The sequence below is a fragment of the Eupeodes corollae genome, chromosome 1, assembly GCF_945859685.1.
Source record: "Eupeodes corollae chromosome 1, idEupCoro1.1, whole genome shotgun sequence".
NCBI classification, from domain to species: domain Eukaryota; kingdom Metazoa; phylum Arthropoda; class Insecta; order Diptera; family Syrphidae; genus Eupeodes; species Eupeodes corollae.
The window spans coordinates 69,160,459-69,180,347 of NC_079147.1; the positions used below are offsets into that span (position 1 = coordinate 69,160,459).

Below are 19,889 nucleotides of genomic sequence, written 5' to 3' on the forward strand. Positions count from 1 at the left end.
TTCAACACCATTGTCGGATCTTATGATTTTTATTCTTCTGTCGGTCTGGGTTTCAACTAGATTCTTAAAATCTTTAATCTTCTCAAATGTTTCGCTCTTCGCCTTTAGAAAATATACAAACACCTTCTTAGAGCAGTCGTCAATCATAGTAAGAAAATACTTTGCACCTCCGATGGATGTTATCTCCATTGGTCCACATAAGTCGTTGTGTACCAGGTCAAGTAAATTCTCGGCTCGCTTACCCTTGTGCTTGAAAGATTCTCGATGTTGTTTTCCTTTAATGCAATTCTTGCACGGTTCTTTAATGCATTCGGCAAGTCGAATTAAATTTGCTAAATATTAATATATTTCCTCCATGTAATAGATACAGAACTGAATCTTAAGGTTGATTTGCAGTTCATAATTTCAACAATATCATCGATGTTTTAACTGCTCTCTCGTGGCCTAAACGTAGCATTAATTGCCTAGTGAGTGCCACACCTAGTCGTTGTGTTCACAAGTATCTAACACCCTTTGAATGCACTCATTTGAGTTTGACAGGCGGCGCAATGGCCACCTCATCTGACATCAGCTATCAGCTATAAGGCTAAAAACTCCATTGTCAAATTAGAAAAGAGAACTTAAAATTTAAGATAGAGAACGAGAAACTTTGACACAGCGGCACAAAATTCTTTCCCACAAATCTCAACACAGTTTCGGTTTTATTAAAAATTCCTCCATAAAAATGGATCGTCTTATAAAAAACATTAGTTTTATGTGTTTGCTAATTTGTTATGTAGACGGTGTGATGTTTCATTTGGCCCCAAACACCCAAAAGTGCCTAAAAGAAGACATTCAAGCTAACCAGCTGCTTATGGGCGAATACGAAGTCACTGATATTCCCGGCCAAACGATCGATTATATTGTAAAAATGAATTCTTATTTTCTGCTTTTCAATCATTTTATGTATTTTTAATAATTCTTTAATTTAAGGCCAAAGATACCAAGGGACATATTCTTTCTCAGAAGGAGCACATAACAAAGGGAAAGATAAGTTTCACATCGGAAATCTACGACACTTATGAAATCTGTTTCACGTCTAAAGTACCGCCACGTAAGTGAATGTGAAACTCTTTCTTTTTTTTTTGTATTATCGAATTCCTGTTGTATTTTTGTTTGATTGCTGGAGGGAAACTTGTTTTCTTGTTGCTTCGGGATTTCGATAACAAAAATTGTATTATTCTGAAGCAAAATAATGATTTGCAGATGTTTCTGGGAAGAAGATTTAAAATTTGTTGTTTTGTTCTACTTTTTCAGATCAACGTGGAGTCTCACAAGAAGTTTCCTATACCACGAAGAAGGGTGTTGAGACTAAGAGCTATGAAGGAGTAAGTTCAATGGAATATATTTATTTTTAATTAATTGTTTTTCTATACTCTTGTTTTCTATTGCTCTTTTATTTCTTTTCTTTTTTATTATTGCACATTTAATTTACGAAAAATAATTAACTTGGTCTTCAGTTGGTAAATATTGTTTTTCCCCCAAAAACAAATAAGTTTTTTCTATTTTGCTGTTTGAGTCCATCGTGTGATTTTCATCTTATCGTTTTGCTTGGATTTCATTTATTTTCCAAACTGGTTTTTGAAGCCCTAACACATCACGAATTCATTTTATTTTTGTTAGTTATGAATTCATTTATTTTATTTGTTATTTGTATCTTAAGTTGGCCACACAATTCCGAGCCATTTGTATGGGTGGGTTTCCAATTTTCTAGAAATTCAAAATCTTTGGCAGATCTAGTTTGTGATTAAGTTCTTTTGAACCAATTGCATTCGCATACTTCCAATTGATCGACAGAGTTTTATGACACCAAAATGGGGAGCTATTTGGGGCTACGTCTTGTGTGGCTTTCTTTAGACTACTTCCTAGTTATAACAGGATTAGGTAAACCCGCATTTTAATAACCAAAACTTAAAAGTGTTCACCTTCCCTTTCTAATCAAGTTAGGGACCGAAATTAGTTCTAGTTTAATTAAAAACCTGGATTCGTGTTATTATGTACGAAATAGCATCCCGGCTTCGTAAGATGTCGGTCTAATTTTCAATTATTCGGATGAATATATGAGGAATTATTCTAACAGTGTAGCATTGGATTAAAAATTTAAAAAAAAAAAAATAGGTGGCGGAACAGTCCGTTAAGAACTAGGGGCTGGTGACTTACAACTCTCCACCTTTCGTGTGTGCGATAAATTTTGTTGTACCCGTGAAAAAGACTTTAGATGGCACAGGCCTCGATTGATTCCTAAAAATCTGGCTTGACAGTCCTACGCGCTAAGTACAGGAAAAAATGATCATAGAAATTAAAAAACTCCGCTTAACATTTCATTTTAAATTTAAATCACGAAGCTGGAAAAGTGTGCTTTTCATTATATTAAGGGTTGTTGATATTTAAAACCTCACCATACTTGCCATACCTGAAGTGAAAAAGCAATTTAACTAAAATTCGATTTGAAAATTTCAAAAGGAATAACGTAGAATAAGTTCTTAAGAGATTCTTTGTTTCAATTAGACTAAAACTCGGTAGTTGACTAACTTATCAATTAAAAACCGCGGCTGTATTAAGACAATCGCAGAATGCAGCAAGAAATCCAAAATTCAATATGAATGCTTTAAGTGATCCCAACATAAGTCGTAGCTATATCAACACCCTTAACTACAGAGTGGATGGAACACTATTGGTATCAATTGAAGATCAACATCGCAAGTGGAAGGATCACTTTTGTGCCCTGTTAAATGAGCACTCCGTTGAACAGAGTGCTGAAGTGCCCCAACTTAACGAGATGCGCAGATCCTGCAGGGGTATTGACATCGAACCCCCTGCAGTAGCGGAAATTGAAACAACGATTAATCTCCTCAAAAACAACAAAGCTGCCGGCTTGAAGGAGTACCAGCAGAATTCCTGAAAGCTGATCCCGCCACCGCAGCTAGTATCTTGCATCCGCTTATACAAACTGTTTGGGAAACGAAATATATCTCAGGGAATGGAAGAATGGAGTAATTTTTAAGGTGCCAAAAAAAGGTGATCTCAAGAACTGCAACATTCGGCGTGGTATTACGGTATTGTCCGTTTTCCCAAAGCTAATGGCAACTTTAATCCTCGAACGGATAAAGGCTAGAATTGGGACTACACTCAAGAGGAATGAGGCTGGCTTCCGCAGCGGTCGGTAGTGCGTTGACCATATCAACACCTTACGCATTGTTCTTGAGCAGTATGCAGAATTTCAAACACCGCTAAACCTCATGTTTGTAGATTTTGAGAAGGTCTTTCACCGAGTTAACTAAGAATGTACATATATATATGGAGATCACTTCTTGGGAGAGGAATTCCGCCAAAAATTGTTGCCATTATAAGGGAGTCCTACAACAATGCAAGGTGTTTCGTGTTGCATAATGGGCAGCTATCCGACTCTTTCCAAGTGCGTCGGGGTGTAAGACACGGGGATGTTTTATCGCCAATTCTTTTTCTGCTGGCGATAGATGATGTTCTGACGGCCAGCGTCGGTACAACTGAGAGGCAAGGTATTCAATGGAGAACGTTTGAAAGGCTTAGCTATTTAGACTATGCCGACGATATATGTCTCATGGAAAATAACATCAGTGGACTGAACGAGGTGTTTCAAACTTTACGGGTGAAAGAATAATCGTGCGATCTTAAAATAAATAGCAAAAAGACAAAAATAATGCTAACAGACCCCCCAACACAACATCGTATTATTTTGCATGACGCGCCTGTGGAAGAGGTCGAACAATTTTATTACCTCGGAAGAATTGTATCAGCAAATGGTGGTACGGATCTAGACATAAAAAGCAGAATAAATAAAGCTCGCTTTGCCTTTGGTGCTCTGTCCCAAATTTGGAAATCCAGTCAAGTCTCCTTACGCACTAAACTGAGATTCTTGGAATCCAATGTGAAATCCATGCTTGTGAAACATGGAAAGTCTCGGCCACCATCTCGAAAAAATCGCAGGCTTTTGTGAACCGCTGTCTGCGTCACATCCTTAAAATTCGCTGGCCACAAACCATAGCTAACCAGGAATTGTGGTGTAGGACAGGTCAGAGGCGTTTTGACATCGAAATCAGAAAGCGCAAATGACAATGGATTGGTCGTACACTGAGGAAACCAAACGATGATATTGCGAAGCAGTCCTTTGAATGGAATCCTCAGGGGTCACGGCGGTTTGGATGACCAAGAACAACATGGAAATCTACTGTGCTATCGGAAACTAACTCCCAGAGAAAGACGTGGCCACAGTTAAGGTATTTAGCTGCAGATCGAGAAGGATGGAGACGTTTTGTTGACGCCCTATGCCCCGTACGGGGTTAGAGAACCTGATGATGATAGGTTAGGTTAGGTTAAAGTGGCTGCGGATTCAGAATACACACACTTAGACCAAAAGTAAAGGCCCATTATGATACCCCATTGATCTAGAGAATTACTTCTTACTAGTCGAACCCAGTGCCAGTACCCGTAGCATGAAAGTTAGTGCGTTGGACTGTCATGCAAGGGGTCTTGGGTTCAATCCCTCTGCCTGTGCCACCTTAATTTAAAAAAAAAATAATAATAATTTTCGCGGGTACTGCCTCTTGCGAGGAATTGACAAATCCTTCAAGAGTAATTCTTGTCATGAAAAAGTGCTTTCTCAAATTAGCCGTTCGGATTCGGCTCAAAATTGTAGTTCCCTTCCATTCCTGACAACAGTACTCGCACACAGGAATGGTTGAGAGTTGTAAGTCACTAGGCCCTGGTTCACAACGGACTGTTGCGCCACCCAATTTATTTATTTATAGTCGAACCATTTTGAACTTTTTATAAAGCGACGAAGATATTTGATATCCTTTTTAGCTAGTTCACTGGGATTATCAAAAGAGAAGTCTCCCGGTGAAGTTTGCGTCTTAGTGTAAAAGCAGGGCAAGTGCAGAGAAGGTGAAAGATTGTTTTCTCTGTTTTCTCTTCTTCCACGTCCATACAGCTCCTGCAGAAGTCATTTGAGGCTACACCAAGTCGTATTGCGTGTCTGTCACTTCCACAGACGTCTGCTTTGAGATAACAAGTCTTTAGAGCGCTTTAGGTTTCTTTTAGCAGAAGTTTACATGCAGCTATCGGTATACCTATCTTCTCCCTTTCAGGTGAAATAGGCATGACGGTTCCATTTTTAGCGAGTTCATCGGTTCTACAATTTATCGTTATGTCTCGGTGGCCCGGCACCCAACAGGGGTGAATGTTAAATTGCTGTGCCATCTCCATAAGAGACGATCGATAATCGAAGGCCGTTTGAGATTTGATTGAGACACCGTCAATAGATTTAATAGGAGCCTGACTGTCGGAGAAGATGCGGATATCAGAAGTTGATATCACGTTTTCTCTTAGCCAGGAGAGAACCTCTTTGATCGCTAAAATTTCCGCTTGGGAGACGCTACAATGATTAGGGAGTCGGAATGAGATGTTAACCACATGTTTCACAGAAGAGGGGACAGAACACCACCTTGCGGAGTGCCTCTACCGACAGACCTTTTTGTATAAAAATCGCCCATCTTAGAGTTGATGATTATTTTTAGCATAAGATTAATCAACTCACAGATTGCGAATTCGGCATTTAGGGTAGTCAAAGCAGAAGTGAAAGCGGATGTGTCAACGTCATACTTACAGACAAGGACATTTAAATAGAAACACCAAACGGAGTTTGAAATATTAAATTTTGTATTGACTTAAAAAGATTTTTTTTTTCAAATAGATACACACATTTTAAAAAAATTGAATTAAATGCAAATCTGACTGGATTTAAAAATTATTTTAATATCTGGTAGCCTGGCCCTTAGCCTTAATTAGAGTATAATATCTGTTGAACATTAAGTCAAATAATCGTCAGCAACTGTGAATTGAAATGTACCACTCCTATTGAACCATCCTGTATAGTTCTTTTTTTTTGTTAAATGTTTCCCAACCGCGCAGGCGATTGGGATGGCCACTCCAATACACTTATTTGTTTGGTCTTTAAAATACTTTTGAGCAGATTTGGAATGTGTGCTTAGGGTCGTTGTCCTGCTGTTAAACACATTTGAGAGGCATGTTCTCGTCTGCATAATTCAGCATTGTATCCTTCTTGATATACACCTTCATATTTTGATCTATTTTACCCTTAATAATATGTATTGGTTGAACGCCATACCAAGAAAATTAACCCCAAAGTATGATTCTGCCCCCACCATTCTTAGCCGTTTTTTGCATTAATTTGGGATTTAGTTCTTTCAATGGAAGCCTTTTAACGGTTTGTCTGCCATCACTCCCCTACAAATTTATCTTTGTTTCGTACATTCACAAAACATTCCTCCAATTTTTGCCTCTTTTTGACCCAATCCAAAATGATCTTGGGAGTTGTTATATTTTTTTTAATAAGAAAGAGCACCATTCTTGCGTTTTTAGAAGCTGCAGTTTGTTTTTTAATTCCCTTGAAGACTTGTAAGGATCTTTTTTTTTAACGCAAATGATGTTTCAATCTTCTGCTGTGGTTGTTTTGTTTGGTTTTCCCAGCTGTTTTTTGACTAACAGCGGTCAAATTGCTTTTGCAATCAACTTGAGAGATCGGCTTATTATTCTGGCTATTTCCCTCAAAAATTTTCCCTAGCTTCGAAAAACGAAAATAACAGCATTCTCTTCTAGGGAACAATATTTGCTGCGACCCATGTTTTCCATAGAATTAATTGTAATATTATTAGAATAATTTAAATTTTCTTCCTAAAGTGAATTTATTGTTTTATAAAAGTAAAACAAAAAATATTAGAAACTAATATTTTTTTAAAACTTGTTAAATATTAAGGTCTCGGTTCCAATGTCTTTCTATTTTATTGTCCACCAAAACTACAGGCTTACTTAAGAAAAGGATCATCTCCAACAATCTAACTTTTCTTTGATAACGGATAAAACTACTTCTAAGGCATGTTGTTGTTTGAATTTGTTTTTACTCTTAGCAACTGTCTATGCGTTTTTTCAATGTCTTTATCTGTAAGTTAAAAATGCAGTTGATAATTGTCTTTCTTGACTTCCGTAGCGATTAACTCACGAAAAAGAATGAATTTGATCTTTTTCAAATTTTTAAAATTACTTACTTAAGGTGGCGCTACAGTCCTGTGTGAACTAGGGCCTCACCCAAAAAAATTCTCCATCTAGCTCGGTCCCTTGCTAGATGTCTCCAGCTTCGCGCTCCAAGTTGGGTGAGGCCACTTTCTACCTGGGTCTTCATCTTCTGCGCTGTCACGTCGGTGTGGATTCGAAGACTTTCCGGGCCGGAGCATTGGTTTCCATGCGCTCTACGTGACCCAGGCATCTTAGTCGATGGACTTTTACCCTTCTGGCTAAGTCTACGTCGCTGTACAGCCAGTACAGCTCGTCGTACCATCTTCTCCTCCACTTCCCTTCGATACATACAGGACCGTAGATCACACGAGGAACTTTTCTCTCGAAACGAACCAAGGTGCTTTCATCCGCGTTTGTCATAGTCCATGCTTCTGCAGGACGGGAGTGATGAGGGTAAGACCCTCGATAGCGATACTTTGGTTCCTCGAGAGACTTTACCACTCAATTGCTTTCCTAGCCCAAAGAAACCGCGGTTATCAAGAGTTATTCTGCGTTTGATCTCAGCACTGGTGTTGTTTTCTGCGTTTACAGAGGAGCCTAGGTAGACGAAGTCCTTGACTACCTTAAAGTTACGTCTGTCGATGGTTACGTTTTGACGAAGACGTCGGGGTTATATGTCCTTTCTTGACGACATACAGCATGTACTCTATTTTGCCCTCATTAACAGTTAAACCCATTTTTGCCGCCTCTGCCTCCATACTCACAAAGGCCCTATTGAAATCACGTTGACTTCTTCCCATTATGTCAATGTCATCAGCATATGTTAGTAATTGGACAGACTTTTGAAAGAGCGCTTCTAGTGTTGACGTGGAGGTCTGCACTTTTCTTTCAAGCACGATATTAAAAATTTGATGTTCTTTGTTTTTTCCAGGATCTGCACTAATTTGAATTTCTGATCGACTGTGGACTTTCCTGGTCTAAGATCACACTGGTACGGACGAGAAGATTTTATAGGCGATATTAAATAGACTGATTCCTCTATAGTTATATACTGAGGTTCCATTCATCGGGCATGTTTTCTTCCGACCATATCTTACAGATAAGTTGGTGCATGCTCCTAACCAACTTATCTCCAGCTGCTTTAAAGAACTCGGCATTCAAGCCATCCGCTCTACTGGTTTTGTTAGACTTCAGCTTAGATATGGCAATCTTTACTTCGTCTAAGTCGGGAGGAAGGGATTGTTGGCTTTCGTCGTCAATGTTGAATGGATCATCCTGCCTTACGCTGAGTTCGTTTCTTCGTCACCGTTATACAGTCTGTAGAAGTGGTCCTTCCATATCTTCAGCATTGACTGGGGTTCCACTATGATGTTTCCACTTTCGTCTTTGCAGCCTTCGGTTCTAGGTTTATGTACTTGTGAATTTCGTTTCACTTCTCATGCGTTCTCTTTTTCGTTCTGAGAAGTCTGTGTTCCTCTCGCCTCTTCTGCTCATGGAGCTCATAAGTAGCTGTCTCATCCTTTTATGCAGAGCCGCTTTGCGTGTCTGTTGTTTGGCTACATTTGCCTGCCGACATTCCTCATTAAACCAGGGGATCCTTGTGGATGGCTGCTTGAAACCCAGCACATTAAAGGCGGCTTCTCTGATTGCATCTTGGCAATGTTGCCACTGGTTTTCGATACATTGTGTTGGCGGCAGAGAACTTAGGAAGAGGTTGCTAGTTACTCGGTCGGAGAAGGATTTGGCGATCTCTTGCGATTGTAGCCGTTCGATGTTGTATCTTCTCCCACCATCTCCCTGTGTTGCCTTGGGTCTGGAAATCCGAAGTGCTACCTTGGCTACAACGAGGTAGTGGTCCGAGTCGATGTTAGCTCCTCGGAAAGTTCTAGCGTCGATCATTTGTGGATGTTGAGGTGTGGAAAACACGTACTGGCTACCATAACGTTTCGCCCCGCAGCAAAATCTATGAGCCTGAATCCGTTGTCGGAAGTGTTGTCGTGCAGACTGTTTTTCCCGATTATTCCACCAAAGATGTCTTCCCTTCCTAGCTTAGCAATAAAATCGCCCAGGACAATTTAAACATCGTAGCTAGGACACTCCTCATATGTTTTGTATAAGAGCTCGAAGAACATATCTTTGGTGTTGTCATCTTTCTCCTCTGTGGGGCGTACGCATATCAGGCTAATGTTGCCGAATTTAGCCTTGATGCGTATGGTGATGTGGCGCTCATTGATGCACCTATATCTCAAGACTACTTGCCTAAGTCTGGCTCCAATGACGAAGTCGCATCCAAATAAGCGCTGTTGGTTTTCGTGGTAGCAGTCATCATAGTAAATATCGCAGTTTTTCATCCCCCGGCCCATCCCATCCCATCGTATTTCCTGGATGGCAGTGATGACTGCTTTATAGCGGTCTAGGACCTCCGCTAATTCTTCGGCCGCACGTGGTCTGTTAAGGGACCTAACATTCCACGTGCATATCCGAAGTTCGTTGTCCTTAATTCGTTTGTGTAGGTTGTCAACAGTAAATCCGTCCGTATCCGAGGCTTATTGGTGCATCTTTCTTAAACCGCACTTCGAGAATGTGGTATGATTTGGCCTAATCTGTTTTTTTCTTCCATATTAATATTCAGATATTTAAAACCAATGTCCACCGCTATTTCGTCTAAAATTGTCCCTATTTTTCTAATGCTTGAGTTTGAATATAAACTTATATAGGGTCCTACTAACCCCTTTATTGCCTGTAAATTATAAAAAAATATTTCCAATAGCATACAAAAACTGCATTTAAAAGGTTCTTCCTGAATTTGTTTTTATTAATTCGAAAGCAACTCTATTTCCTCTCAAATTTTTATAATTAACAGTTGTTGAGAATAGAGTCTCTAAAAGGTTTTAAAATGTACATTTATGTAGACAAAAATCATAATTTGGTTCTATACATTTTTGTTTAACCAATTTCCATAACATTCTTCAATAAATTTGAGTTTTTTAAAATTTTGTTTTGCATGTAGTGCTGATTTTTTCAAATTTCAAATCTATGAACATATCGTGCTAATCTTTAACTTCGACTCCATAGATCGGCGAAGCAGCTAAACTCAAGCCTCTCGAAGTCGACTTAAGACGTTTGGAAGACTTATCCGACTCGATAGTTCGTGATTTTGCATTAATGCGCAAACGTGAAGAAGAAATGCGTGATACTAACGGTAATGATAAATTTTATATTTAAAAAAAAATTATACTTTTATTTCTCTTTGTTTTATTGTTCTTCTTTCAGAATCTACAAACAGCCGTGTACTGTTCTTTAGTATATTCAGTATGTGCTGCCTGCTGGGATTGGCCACTTGGCAAGTTCTCTACCTGCGAAGATATTTCAAAGCAAAGAAACTCATTGAATAATTTCTCATCCCCCCTCGCCATTCACATTCTCTATGTGAACATATTAATTTCTGTTCTATCTCTAAACAAACAAAAACACTCTATAATTTTTTAGAAATCTATTAATTTGTTTTATTATATTTTGTTTTCATTTGTAATAAAACCGTCAACAAAGAAGTTACAAAAACAAAAAAACAACAAACTTAGTATTTTTGTTTTAACCATTGAAAAAAATGTTTTGTGTCATCATATTTTATCGAAATTTATCTTCAATGCCAACTTGACTCAATTATTGCAATATGATATCTTATCAGTATTTCATTTGTTATAATTTTGCCTATGGACAGATTTTTTGAATTGTCAAGTAAACAGTTTCAACGTTTACTTTTAACAAAACACTCAGTCGGGAGTCGTGTTGGAAATGGATTTAAAGTTATTCATAATTATTTTCGTTCTTGTAAGTTATAAATTTTACTCCTTGTCAATGTGAACTTCTTGTCTCTTCTAAATTAAAACCGATTATAAATTTCAGTTCGGTTATTCAAAAGCTGCCTGGAATGTTACTTGTGATTTCGATTTGGAGGGAATTGAAAATATAATTAAGTATCTACCAACTGAATGCATAGAAATATATAAACAGGGAGTGGATTCGGAATTGTATCAAGCTTCATTGAGGGAATACACAGCATTTGCAGATTTTTACAAAAAATTAGAACGTTACGAACGGCGACCAGGTTCAAAGCCAAATGAAGTTCCAACACAAAATACCAAATTAAGATTTCATATTTATAATACAACTTTATTGAACACTTGCGGTATTGATATCGCAAATAGGACTGATTTGACAACGGATGGAGATAGGGCAAACAAATATTATGAGTGTTTATCTTTGAAGAGGGATGAAATGATAAAGTTGATTCCAAAGTGAATCACTTGGGTATCAGATAGTTTAAGGTGTTAAGTTAATAAAGTAAAAAGAATAGAATGTTTTGTTTTAAAGAGATTTATTAATTAATAACAATTAATTCGTTCTTGTTTGTTTATTGGTAAATTTTCAGTAAATTACTTAAAAAGGTAAATAAAAATTTACATGTAAATATCATGTCACTAGAAAGCTTCCAAAGTCATGGGATTAATTATTTGAAGGCGGCGTTAACATGGAGGAAGGATTTGAATATCATATCAAGATAGGGCTCGAAGGAAAATTAAAGGAAACGTTTTTGAACGCTGTTAATTGATAAAGGGACCATACTTGAGAGGTTTATTTAAGTAGGGGTAGGAGCAAGGTGATGTGGTAAGAGTAACTAAATGGTTGGAAGATTCATTCAACCAATTTTTGCATTTATGAGGACACAAACGTCCACAGGTTTTTTTCAACGCCCACCTATATTATATCAACTCCTACTCTCACCTCTCGCGGTTAATATCGGGCGCCTAGTATTTCAACTGGTGAAAAGGTTCCAACAAAGTTGTTGGGGTATACAAACGAGAGAGAGAGGAGAGGTGTTTCCGCTAAGGCACTTCTCCTTTCATCCAGACAGCAGCGGAGGAGGCAACGGTTTCGTCTACAGTTCCAGTTAGGAGGAACTACTCAGTGAACACCTTATAGGACTACTACGACATATATGTACGTAGTCCAGGCTTGTAAGGAGCCGGCTCTTTCCTTTGGAGTTAAATCAAGTACCTGGCCCTTCAGGTAGAAGGTAGTGCGTCAGGGTGACTTCCTGACCGCATAGAGAAAATCTATTTGCGAAGTACCAACAAGCCTTGGATACGGCAGGATTTACTGTGGACAACCTGAGCAAACGAACTTCAAATAATAGAATAGGTGCAGCCAAACAATTAGCGGAGGCGACGAACCGAATTCCGCTGTCAGACAGGATGATCGATTCAACATAGACGACGGAAGCCAACAATCCCGTCCTCCCGACTTAGACGAATTAAAGATTGCCATATCTAAGCTGAAGTCTTACAAAGCCAGTGGAGCGGATGTCTTGAATGCCGAGCTCTTTCAAGCAGCTGAAGATAAGTTGTTTAGGAGCATGCACCAACTTATCAGTATATATTCGGAAGAAAGCTTGCCCGATGAATGGCACCTCAGTATTGTTTGCTCGATTCTGAAAAAAGGAGACCCTCTAAACTGCACCTGCACCAACTATAGAGGAACTAGTCTCCTTAACATCGCATACAAAATCTTCTCTGACGTTTAATGTCAACATCTAACGTCCATCGTAAACAACCTGACAAAAGTCCAAGCCGATCGAATATTAACATTACTGCAGATCCTGCAAAAAACCCAAAAACATCAAATCGACACCAACCAACGAGGATTACCGACCATAATTTAACAGAACATTTTTATGTCAAAAAAGGCTTTAGACAAGGAGATGCACTGTCATGCGATTTCGTTAACATAATAGTGCAAAGCTCCCACGTCAACACTAGATCCACTATCTTTCAAAAGTCTGTCCAACTACTAGCATATGCTGATGACATTACGCAATCGGAAGATCTTTTCTAAGTATTGAGGCAGAAGCGACAAAAATAATTTTCGCAGTTTAGGTCAAATCAAAATACATGTTGTCATTAAGAAAGTACCTACAACACTGTCGAGACGTCTCGGTCAAAACATCACTATCGACAGAAGTAGCTTTGAAGCAGTTAGGAACTTTGTCTACCTAGGTTCTGCTATGAACGTAGAAAAAAGGAGTGGTGAGATAAAACAAAGAATTGCTCTTGCTAACCGCTGTTTCTTTGGGCTAAGGACCCCTCTCGAGTAACCAAAACAGTTATCATCCCCGTCCTGCTATACAATGAAGGAGCATGGACTATGACAAAAACGGATAAAAGCACCTTGGGTCGTTTCCAGAGATAAGTTTTTCGCGTGATCACCGGTCCCGTATGAATAGAAGGTAAGGGGAGGAGAAGATGGAACGACGGGATGTACAGTTCGTGGACTTAGCCAGAAGGACAAAAGTCCAACAATTAAGATGACTGCGTTAAGTAGAGCGCATGGAAACCAATAAAGGAAAACCGCGGATCAGGTGGAACGCACAAGTGACCTCATCCAAATTCGAGTGCGCAGCTAGTCGAGGCCCTAGTTCACACAGGACTGAAAATCCTGGACATTAATTTTACCTGGAAGATGCTAGAGTTTGATTTTATTCCCAAAGACTTCACTTGATGGTATTTGATTTAAGAATACAATTACAATCTTACGTCTTGATACAAATTAATTTTTATAAACATATACATGGAATCAACGGTGGCGTCTAAAATTCCAGTAAGGTTGAACTACTTAGTAAACACCTTATAGGGCTTCTTCGACATATTCGGAGTCCAGACCTGTAAGGAGCGGTTTATCCGGCTCCCCGGCCTTGGAGTTATTCCTGGCCACGTAAAAAATACCTTTGGTTGCGAAACACCAACAAGCCTCGGATACGGACAGGTTCACTGTTGACAACCCAAGCAAACGAAATAAGGACAACGAACTTCGCTCTCATGTGCAAGCACAACGAATGAACGAATGGACAAACAAACGTGATTTTATACATTTCAAAAAGTCAATTTCAAACAGAAACACATTTTGATTATAAGAAATGAATTTAAACTTATGTTAGAATAATAAAATATGCATTTTGTTCTCTATAATAAGAGAATTTTGTAAAAACAATTTGGTAGTAACGAATTGCAGTGTGTTTGCTACGAACTGTCAAACTCTATTCGCGTTCCACATACCATCCACAGTGCAACGAATAAATTGTTCGCGCTCAACTTAACCTCAAAATTCTCTTGTTTTGTTTGTTGAAAAGGGTAATTATAAATTGACAATTCGTCGCTGTCTGCGAATAGATATAAAGCTCATGTGAAAGTAAAGTCAAAATATGCGAACATCCACAGTTCGCAGTTCGTAGCTCATGTGTAACAGACCACGTGTAGCCGAACAATTTGCGGAAGCCCTAAACTGCTGCAAGACAGATATTACCGCCATCCAAGAAGTGCGATGGGATGGACAGGGCAAACGCAAACTAAAAGACTGCGATGTATACTACGGCGACTGCTACCGAGAACAAAGACAGCGTCTATTTGGGTGTGGATTTGTTGTTGGAACTAGACTCAGGCAAAAAGTCTTGAGTTTCAACAGTGTGAGCGAGCACATCACGACAATCCGCATCAAGTCTAAATTCGCCAACATTAGCGTTATATGCGCGCATGCCCCAACAGAGGAGAAAGATAAGACATATTCTTCGAGCTCTTGGACAAGACATATGAACAGTGCCCTGGCTATGACATTAAAATTATCTGAGGAGATTTTAACGCCAAGCTAGGAAGAGAACACATCTTTGGTGGCACAATCGGAAGATACAGTCTGCGCGACACCACCTCCGACAACGGATTTCGGCTGATCGATTTCGATGCGGGGCGAGACGTTTTGGTAGCTAAAACGCAGTTCATCAGTCTCTAATAACCTCTTAAGGAGTCCTTTGCTGCCTGCATTAAGCATTGTAAACCAGTGGCAATATTGCCTTGCAGCCATCAGAGATGCCGCCTCTAAAGTGCTAGGTTTCACACGGCCACAACAGCAAAACCCTTGGTTTGACGACGAATGCCGGCAAAGCGCACGCAGCGAAACAAGAGGCATATACAAAACGGCGGCGCTGCACAGAAGGACCAGAGCTGCTCGCGAGCTCTACGAGGAGAAGAGGTGAAAGGAACACCGGGTCCTTAGATGGAAAAAAGAGAGCACGAGAAGCGCGAGTAACGTATATTGACCCTACCAAAAAAAGTGATGAGTCTATAAATCAAGACAATATTAATAAATTGCAACCACTTTCATGGTAGGGTAAATAAACACCTCATTTCCGTTGCTTTACTCCAACGTTGAATCAATATTACTCAGCATAAATAAGTTTATAATTCATAGTATGAATTGTATCTACATAGTAAGCATTAATTTTAGATATGTACACATGTAAATAAAATAATTGTCTTTAATTTAATTTGGCAATAGAGAATTGAGTTGAGTTTGGAACTCTAAACATACGGTCGTTTTGTATTCTACTTAAATATATAACTCGCACGATCGAGGAGATAGAGGGATGTCACAACAGGAATGCGGTTCGTAATTTTTACGGAAAGGTATAAAAAAACCTCCCAAGGGTACAAGCCACGAACCGAAGCCTGTAAGGACGATCAAGAAAACATGAAAGAAGAACCGCAGTCTATGTTGAGAATATGAAAAGACCACTTCTCCAAATTATATAACGGCAACGACGAACCGAATTCCGCTGTAAGGGAGATAGAACCACTCAACCTAGGCGATGCAGATCAACGATTCCGCCTACCCGACCTCGACGAAGAGAAGATAGGTATATCTAAACTGAAGTCAAACAAAGCTCCTGGGGCCGACGGCATTACTGCCGAACTATTCAAAGCAGCAGGCGATGACTTAGTAGGGAGCTTATCAGTGTGGCTTCAGACCAGGAAAGTCCACTATCGACCAAATATTCACACTACGGCAGGTCTTGGAAAAAACCAAGGAACTTCAAATCGATACCCACCATCTCTTTATCGATTTTAAACCCGCGTATAACAGTATCCATAGGGATGAGCTCTACAGAGCAATGTCTAGTTTGGCATCCCTGTCAAACTTATCAGTTTCTGCAGAATGACGATGAAGAATTCACGCTGCTCTATTAAGGTCGGAAAAGATCTTACCGATGTATTTGATGTCAAAAAAGGTTTTAGACAAGGCAATGCACTGTCGTGCGACTTCTTCAACATCGTTCTGGAAAGAATTGTGCAATACTCAACCGTCAACACTAGAGGCACAATCTTCCAAAGGTCCATCCAATTACTCGGATACGCAGATGATATTGACATTATTGGAAGATCAAAGCGTGATGTCAGTGGAGCGTTTTTGAGCATTGCGACGGAAGCGAAGAAGACGGGTTTAGTGGTCAATGAGGGCAAGGCCAAGTATGTGCTGTCATCGAAAAAAGACATTGAACAACGACGTCTTTTACAGAATGTCACCATGGACAGCTATAACTTTGAGGTAGTTAATTACTTTGTCTACCTAGGCACCGCTATAAACACAGACAATGACACCAGCGCTGAAATCAAACGAAGAATAACTGGTGCAAATCGCTGCTTCTTTGGACTTGGAAGGCAATTGAGATGTAAAGTCCTCTCTCGAGCATCATCATTCCGGTTCTCACTTATGGCGCTGAGGCCCGGACCCTGTCAAAGAAATAGATGAAAGCGTCTTAGGATGCTTCGAGAGAAATTCTTCGGGTAATTTTTGGTCCCGTACGCATAGATGGAGAATAGAGGAGAAGATATAACGACGAACTGTACGGTCTGTACAGCGACACTGACCTAGTTATAGCAGAATTAAAGTCCAATGGCTTAGATGGCTAGGTCATGTAGAGCGGATGGACATCAACGCTCCAGCCCGGAAGGTGAAGATGATAAAATTATGATTTCATTCGATGTTACGGCCCTTTTTCCATCGATTCGAAGTCGAAGCAATCAGAAAGCATTTACTTAAATTTGAACTACAACCCGAAAAAAAAACAAAAACTTACATTGATTGCATCAACATTTGCATGAAACACAATTGTTTTCAATTTCGGGACTCATTTTATTCAAACGTCTTCGGATGTAGTATGGGAAACAGCCTCTCGCCATATGTCGCAGAAGCTTACATGTGTAAATTTGAATCTGATTAAAAAAAAGAAGGTAAACTACCACGTATTTGGCACAGATTAGTTGATGATACCTTTGCTGTAGTGAAGAAATCAGAAGCTGACAAAATACTCGCAACAATCAACAATAGATTCCATAGCATTAAATTCACTTTCGAGAAAGAGGATGACACCCTTTACACTTTGCCCTTCCTCGACCTTGGAATCAAGAGAAAAGGGAAAACGTTGAGTTCAGTGTCTACAGAAAACCCACATCCACAGATCGATACATAACAAATGATTCATATTGCGCCTATAATCAAAAAATTGCAGCCTTCCATTCAATGGTTTACAGATTATGCCGTCTACCTTTATCAGTTGAAAGCTACATGAAAGAATACCAACAAAAACTTCATATAGCTGATATGAACGGCTACGATAAATTAGTCATAGACCATTTGATCAAAAAACACTCGAAGAAGTTAAAGCTCAGCAACATCAGTACGTTATTTGACCAAAACCATTGTATATATATTTTCTATAGTACTCCTATGGAACGAAAATTTTTATTTCATCTCCACGCCGTTTATGGCGCTGCGTGTATCAAAATGCTTGGTAGGAAATCAAGAATAAGGAGAAAATTACTAAAGAAAGAATGAGAAGAGTAAATTTGTTTAGGTTCCATAAGCATTAATATGTTCGAGGGAGATAGCTAAAATACAAATTTCAAATCAAAAAGGAATAATATTTGTTTACATTTTTCTTTGCTTTCACGTGTGAATGTAGAGGAGATGTGCATATGTATTCATATGCTTGTAGCTATGTATACTTTAACGTTGTAGGTATTTTGAATTTAAAAATTGTCGTTAGATTTTAAATTTTCAATTTTTGCCATATTTGGCATATGATGCATTGAAGATTTTAAATATATTCAGTTATTTTGTTGTTGTTATTCTTGCGTATTATTTGTTATTTGTACGCATCAAGTATAAACACAATCAAAAATTAAAATTTATTCAAAACTTGGATGATTTTTGTTTTTTAACGGCTAAATAGGGTGTACTGAATTGAATTTTAAATTTTTATATAAAAACATTCAAATAAATAAATACAATATAATATAAAACTAGGTTCAAAAATAAACCTTACAGATATCAATGCCTTAATTTGAAAGATATAAGCCTAATATATAAGATATCGTGATTTTGACAGAATGGAAGTGTTTCTTGTGTGGAGATATCATTATGATAACATTAATTGCTTCTATGGAACTCTTCGATTCATATATAGCCCAGAACATTTTACTTTTTTCGGTTTGAATCTTTTAAGGTCTTTTCTTGTAAAAGATACAAACATACTTGTAAGTGCATTCTATGCCGAGTTTGCACCTTGTTTCAAGAGTTTTTTTTCGGCGGGCATTTTAATTAACATATCTAGGAATTTAGCAACAAAAACTTCTCAAAAATGAATATCTTATCAGAACAAATAGCCCATTTGACTCTAGTTAGGATCTTACTAAAGAATTCGTAGATAGAGTCCCTTTTAAAGTGAAGGGAGATTTTGTACCTGTTATCGTCTTCTGTTTGGTCTATAATTGCACCATAATTCGTCTAACAAACTAACAACGCTTGCAATTTATTGAATTGAAATATAGAAAATTGGACTAAGCGAATGGACCCCTTGAGGCGCTGTCAAGTTCAACATCTGCATGAAATAATCTTCAAAAATTAAATTATATGGACCGTACTATCCATTCAAATAAAGATTTCATGCATTTTCCGAATTGTATGCGTTTGTTTTTAACTTTTAAAAATTTAGCCTTTATAAATATATACATATAGGTACCTACATATAAAACGGGCAAACTAAAGGAATTACATGAAACTACATTTTTGGTATAAAAATGATAAAATATATTTTTTTTATTTAAGAGTCATATTAAAAATAAAGACACCCTATTGAATTGAAAAACAAATATATTAAAAAATATATTATATTCACTACCTACCTCAAAAAATACTCTTGCAGTACTTTTTTACGTTGTTATTGTTTCTCTTATAAATATTTTTTCTATTTCTTTTCAAAGCATAACCGTAAAAACTTTCCTCTTTAAGTATAATATGCATACATACATATAATGTCAAAAAGTTGTTGCTATTGTCTCCCTCGATCTCCTACTACATTTGCATATGTTCTTCTCTATTTTCTATTCTTTAATTATTGTTGAATTTTCCTTCATTCTCAACTATTGAGGGGAAAAAAAAAGGGATCAAATTCAATCATCTCCACGCCTCTCAGATGTCGCTTCGATCGTTCCTCTTCATGAGAGTACTATAGAAAATATATATACAATGCCAAAACACAAGTTCAAATAAACACCGCGTCACTTTACCCTCCACCCCGAATATCACCAACAAGCTTATACATGTCTTTTCTAAATCACAAATGAGCATTGTACATACAAACAACAACAAATTAAAATCTATCCTAGGATCAACAAAAGACAACATACCAACTAATCGATGCAGCGGCATTTACCAAATCTCTTGCTCTAACTGCAACAAAAAATAAATTGGACAAACAAGAAGAGCTGCAGAACACCATCGATCCGTGAAAAAGAAAGAGATAGACAAAGCAATAGCAGCCTCATATTTGACCCAAACAACGATAGTCCACACACTATATGTAACTTCTTTCGACGACAATTTTAAGCTTT

At 38.3% G+C, this 19,889-nt stretch overlaps 2 protein-coding genes across 2 annotated transcripts; both read left to right on the forward strand.

Moving 5' to 3' along the window:
* Positions 1-609: 609 nt before the first annotated feature.
* On the forward strand, positions 610-10,686 carry LOC129941580 (transmembrane emp24 domain-containing protein bai). The gene is made up of 5 exons (XM_056050252.1): positions 610-904; positions 973-1,093; positions 1,297-1,367; positions 10,186-10,312; positions 10,384-10,686. Exons 1-5 carry the CDS (start codon positions 725-727, stop codon positions 10,503-10,505), a joined length of 621 nt encoding a protein of 206 aa, XP_055906227.1. The 5' UTR covers positions 610-724; the 3' UTR covers positions 10,506-10,686.
* Positions 10,687-10,812: 126 nt separating this feature from the next.
* On the forward strand, positions 10,813-11,458 carry LOC129941581 (uncharacterized). The gene is made up of 2 exons (XM_056050253.1): positions 10,813-10,941; positions 11,017-11,458. The coding sequence occupies exons 1-2, from the start codon at positions 10,906-10,908 to the stop codon at positions 11,410-11,412; spliced, it is 432 nt and encodes a 143-aa protein (XP_055906228.1). The 5' UTR covers positions 10,813-10,905; the 3' UTR covers positions 11,413-11,458.
* The last annotated feature ends 8,431 nt before the right edge of the window (positions 11,459-19,889 follow it).

Bases quoted from the DNA above. Each gene is read 5' to 3' on its own strand.
- LOC129941580 (XM_056050252.1), top strand. From the start codon at position 725: ATGGATCGTCTTATAAAAAACATTAGTTTTATGTGTTTGCTAATTTGT. The intron at 905-972 runs GTAAAAATGAAT...CTTTAATTTAAG, and splicing joins GCCAAACGATCGATTATATT to GCCAAAGATACCAAGGGACA. The intron at 1,368-10,185 runs GTAAGTTCAATG...TCGACTCCATAG, and splicing joins AGACTAAGAGCTATGAAGGA to ATCGGCGAAGCAGCTAAACT.
- LOC129941581 (XM_056050253.1), top strand. From the start codon at position 10,906: ATGGATTTAAAGTTATTCATAATTATTTTCGTTCTT. The intron at 10,942-11,016 runs GTAAGTTATAAA...TATAAATTTCAG, and splicing joins TCATAATTATTTTCGTTCTT to TTCGGTTATTCAAAAGCTGC.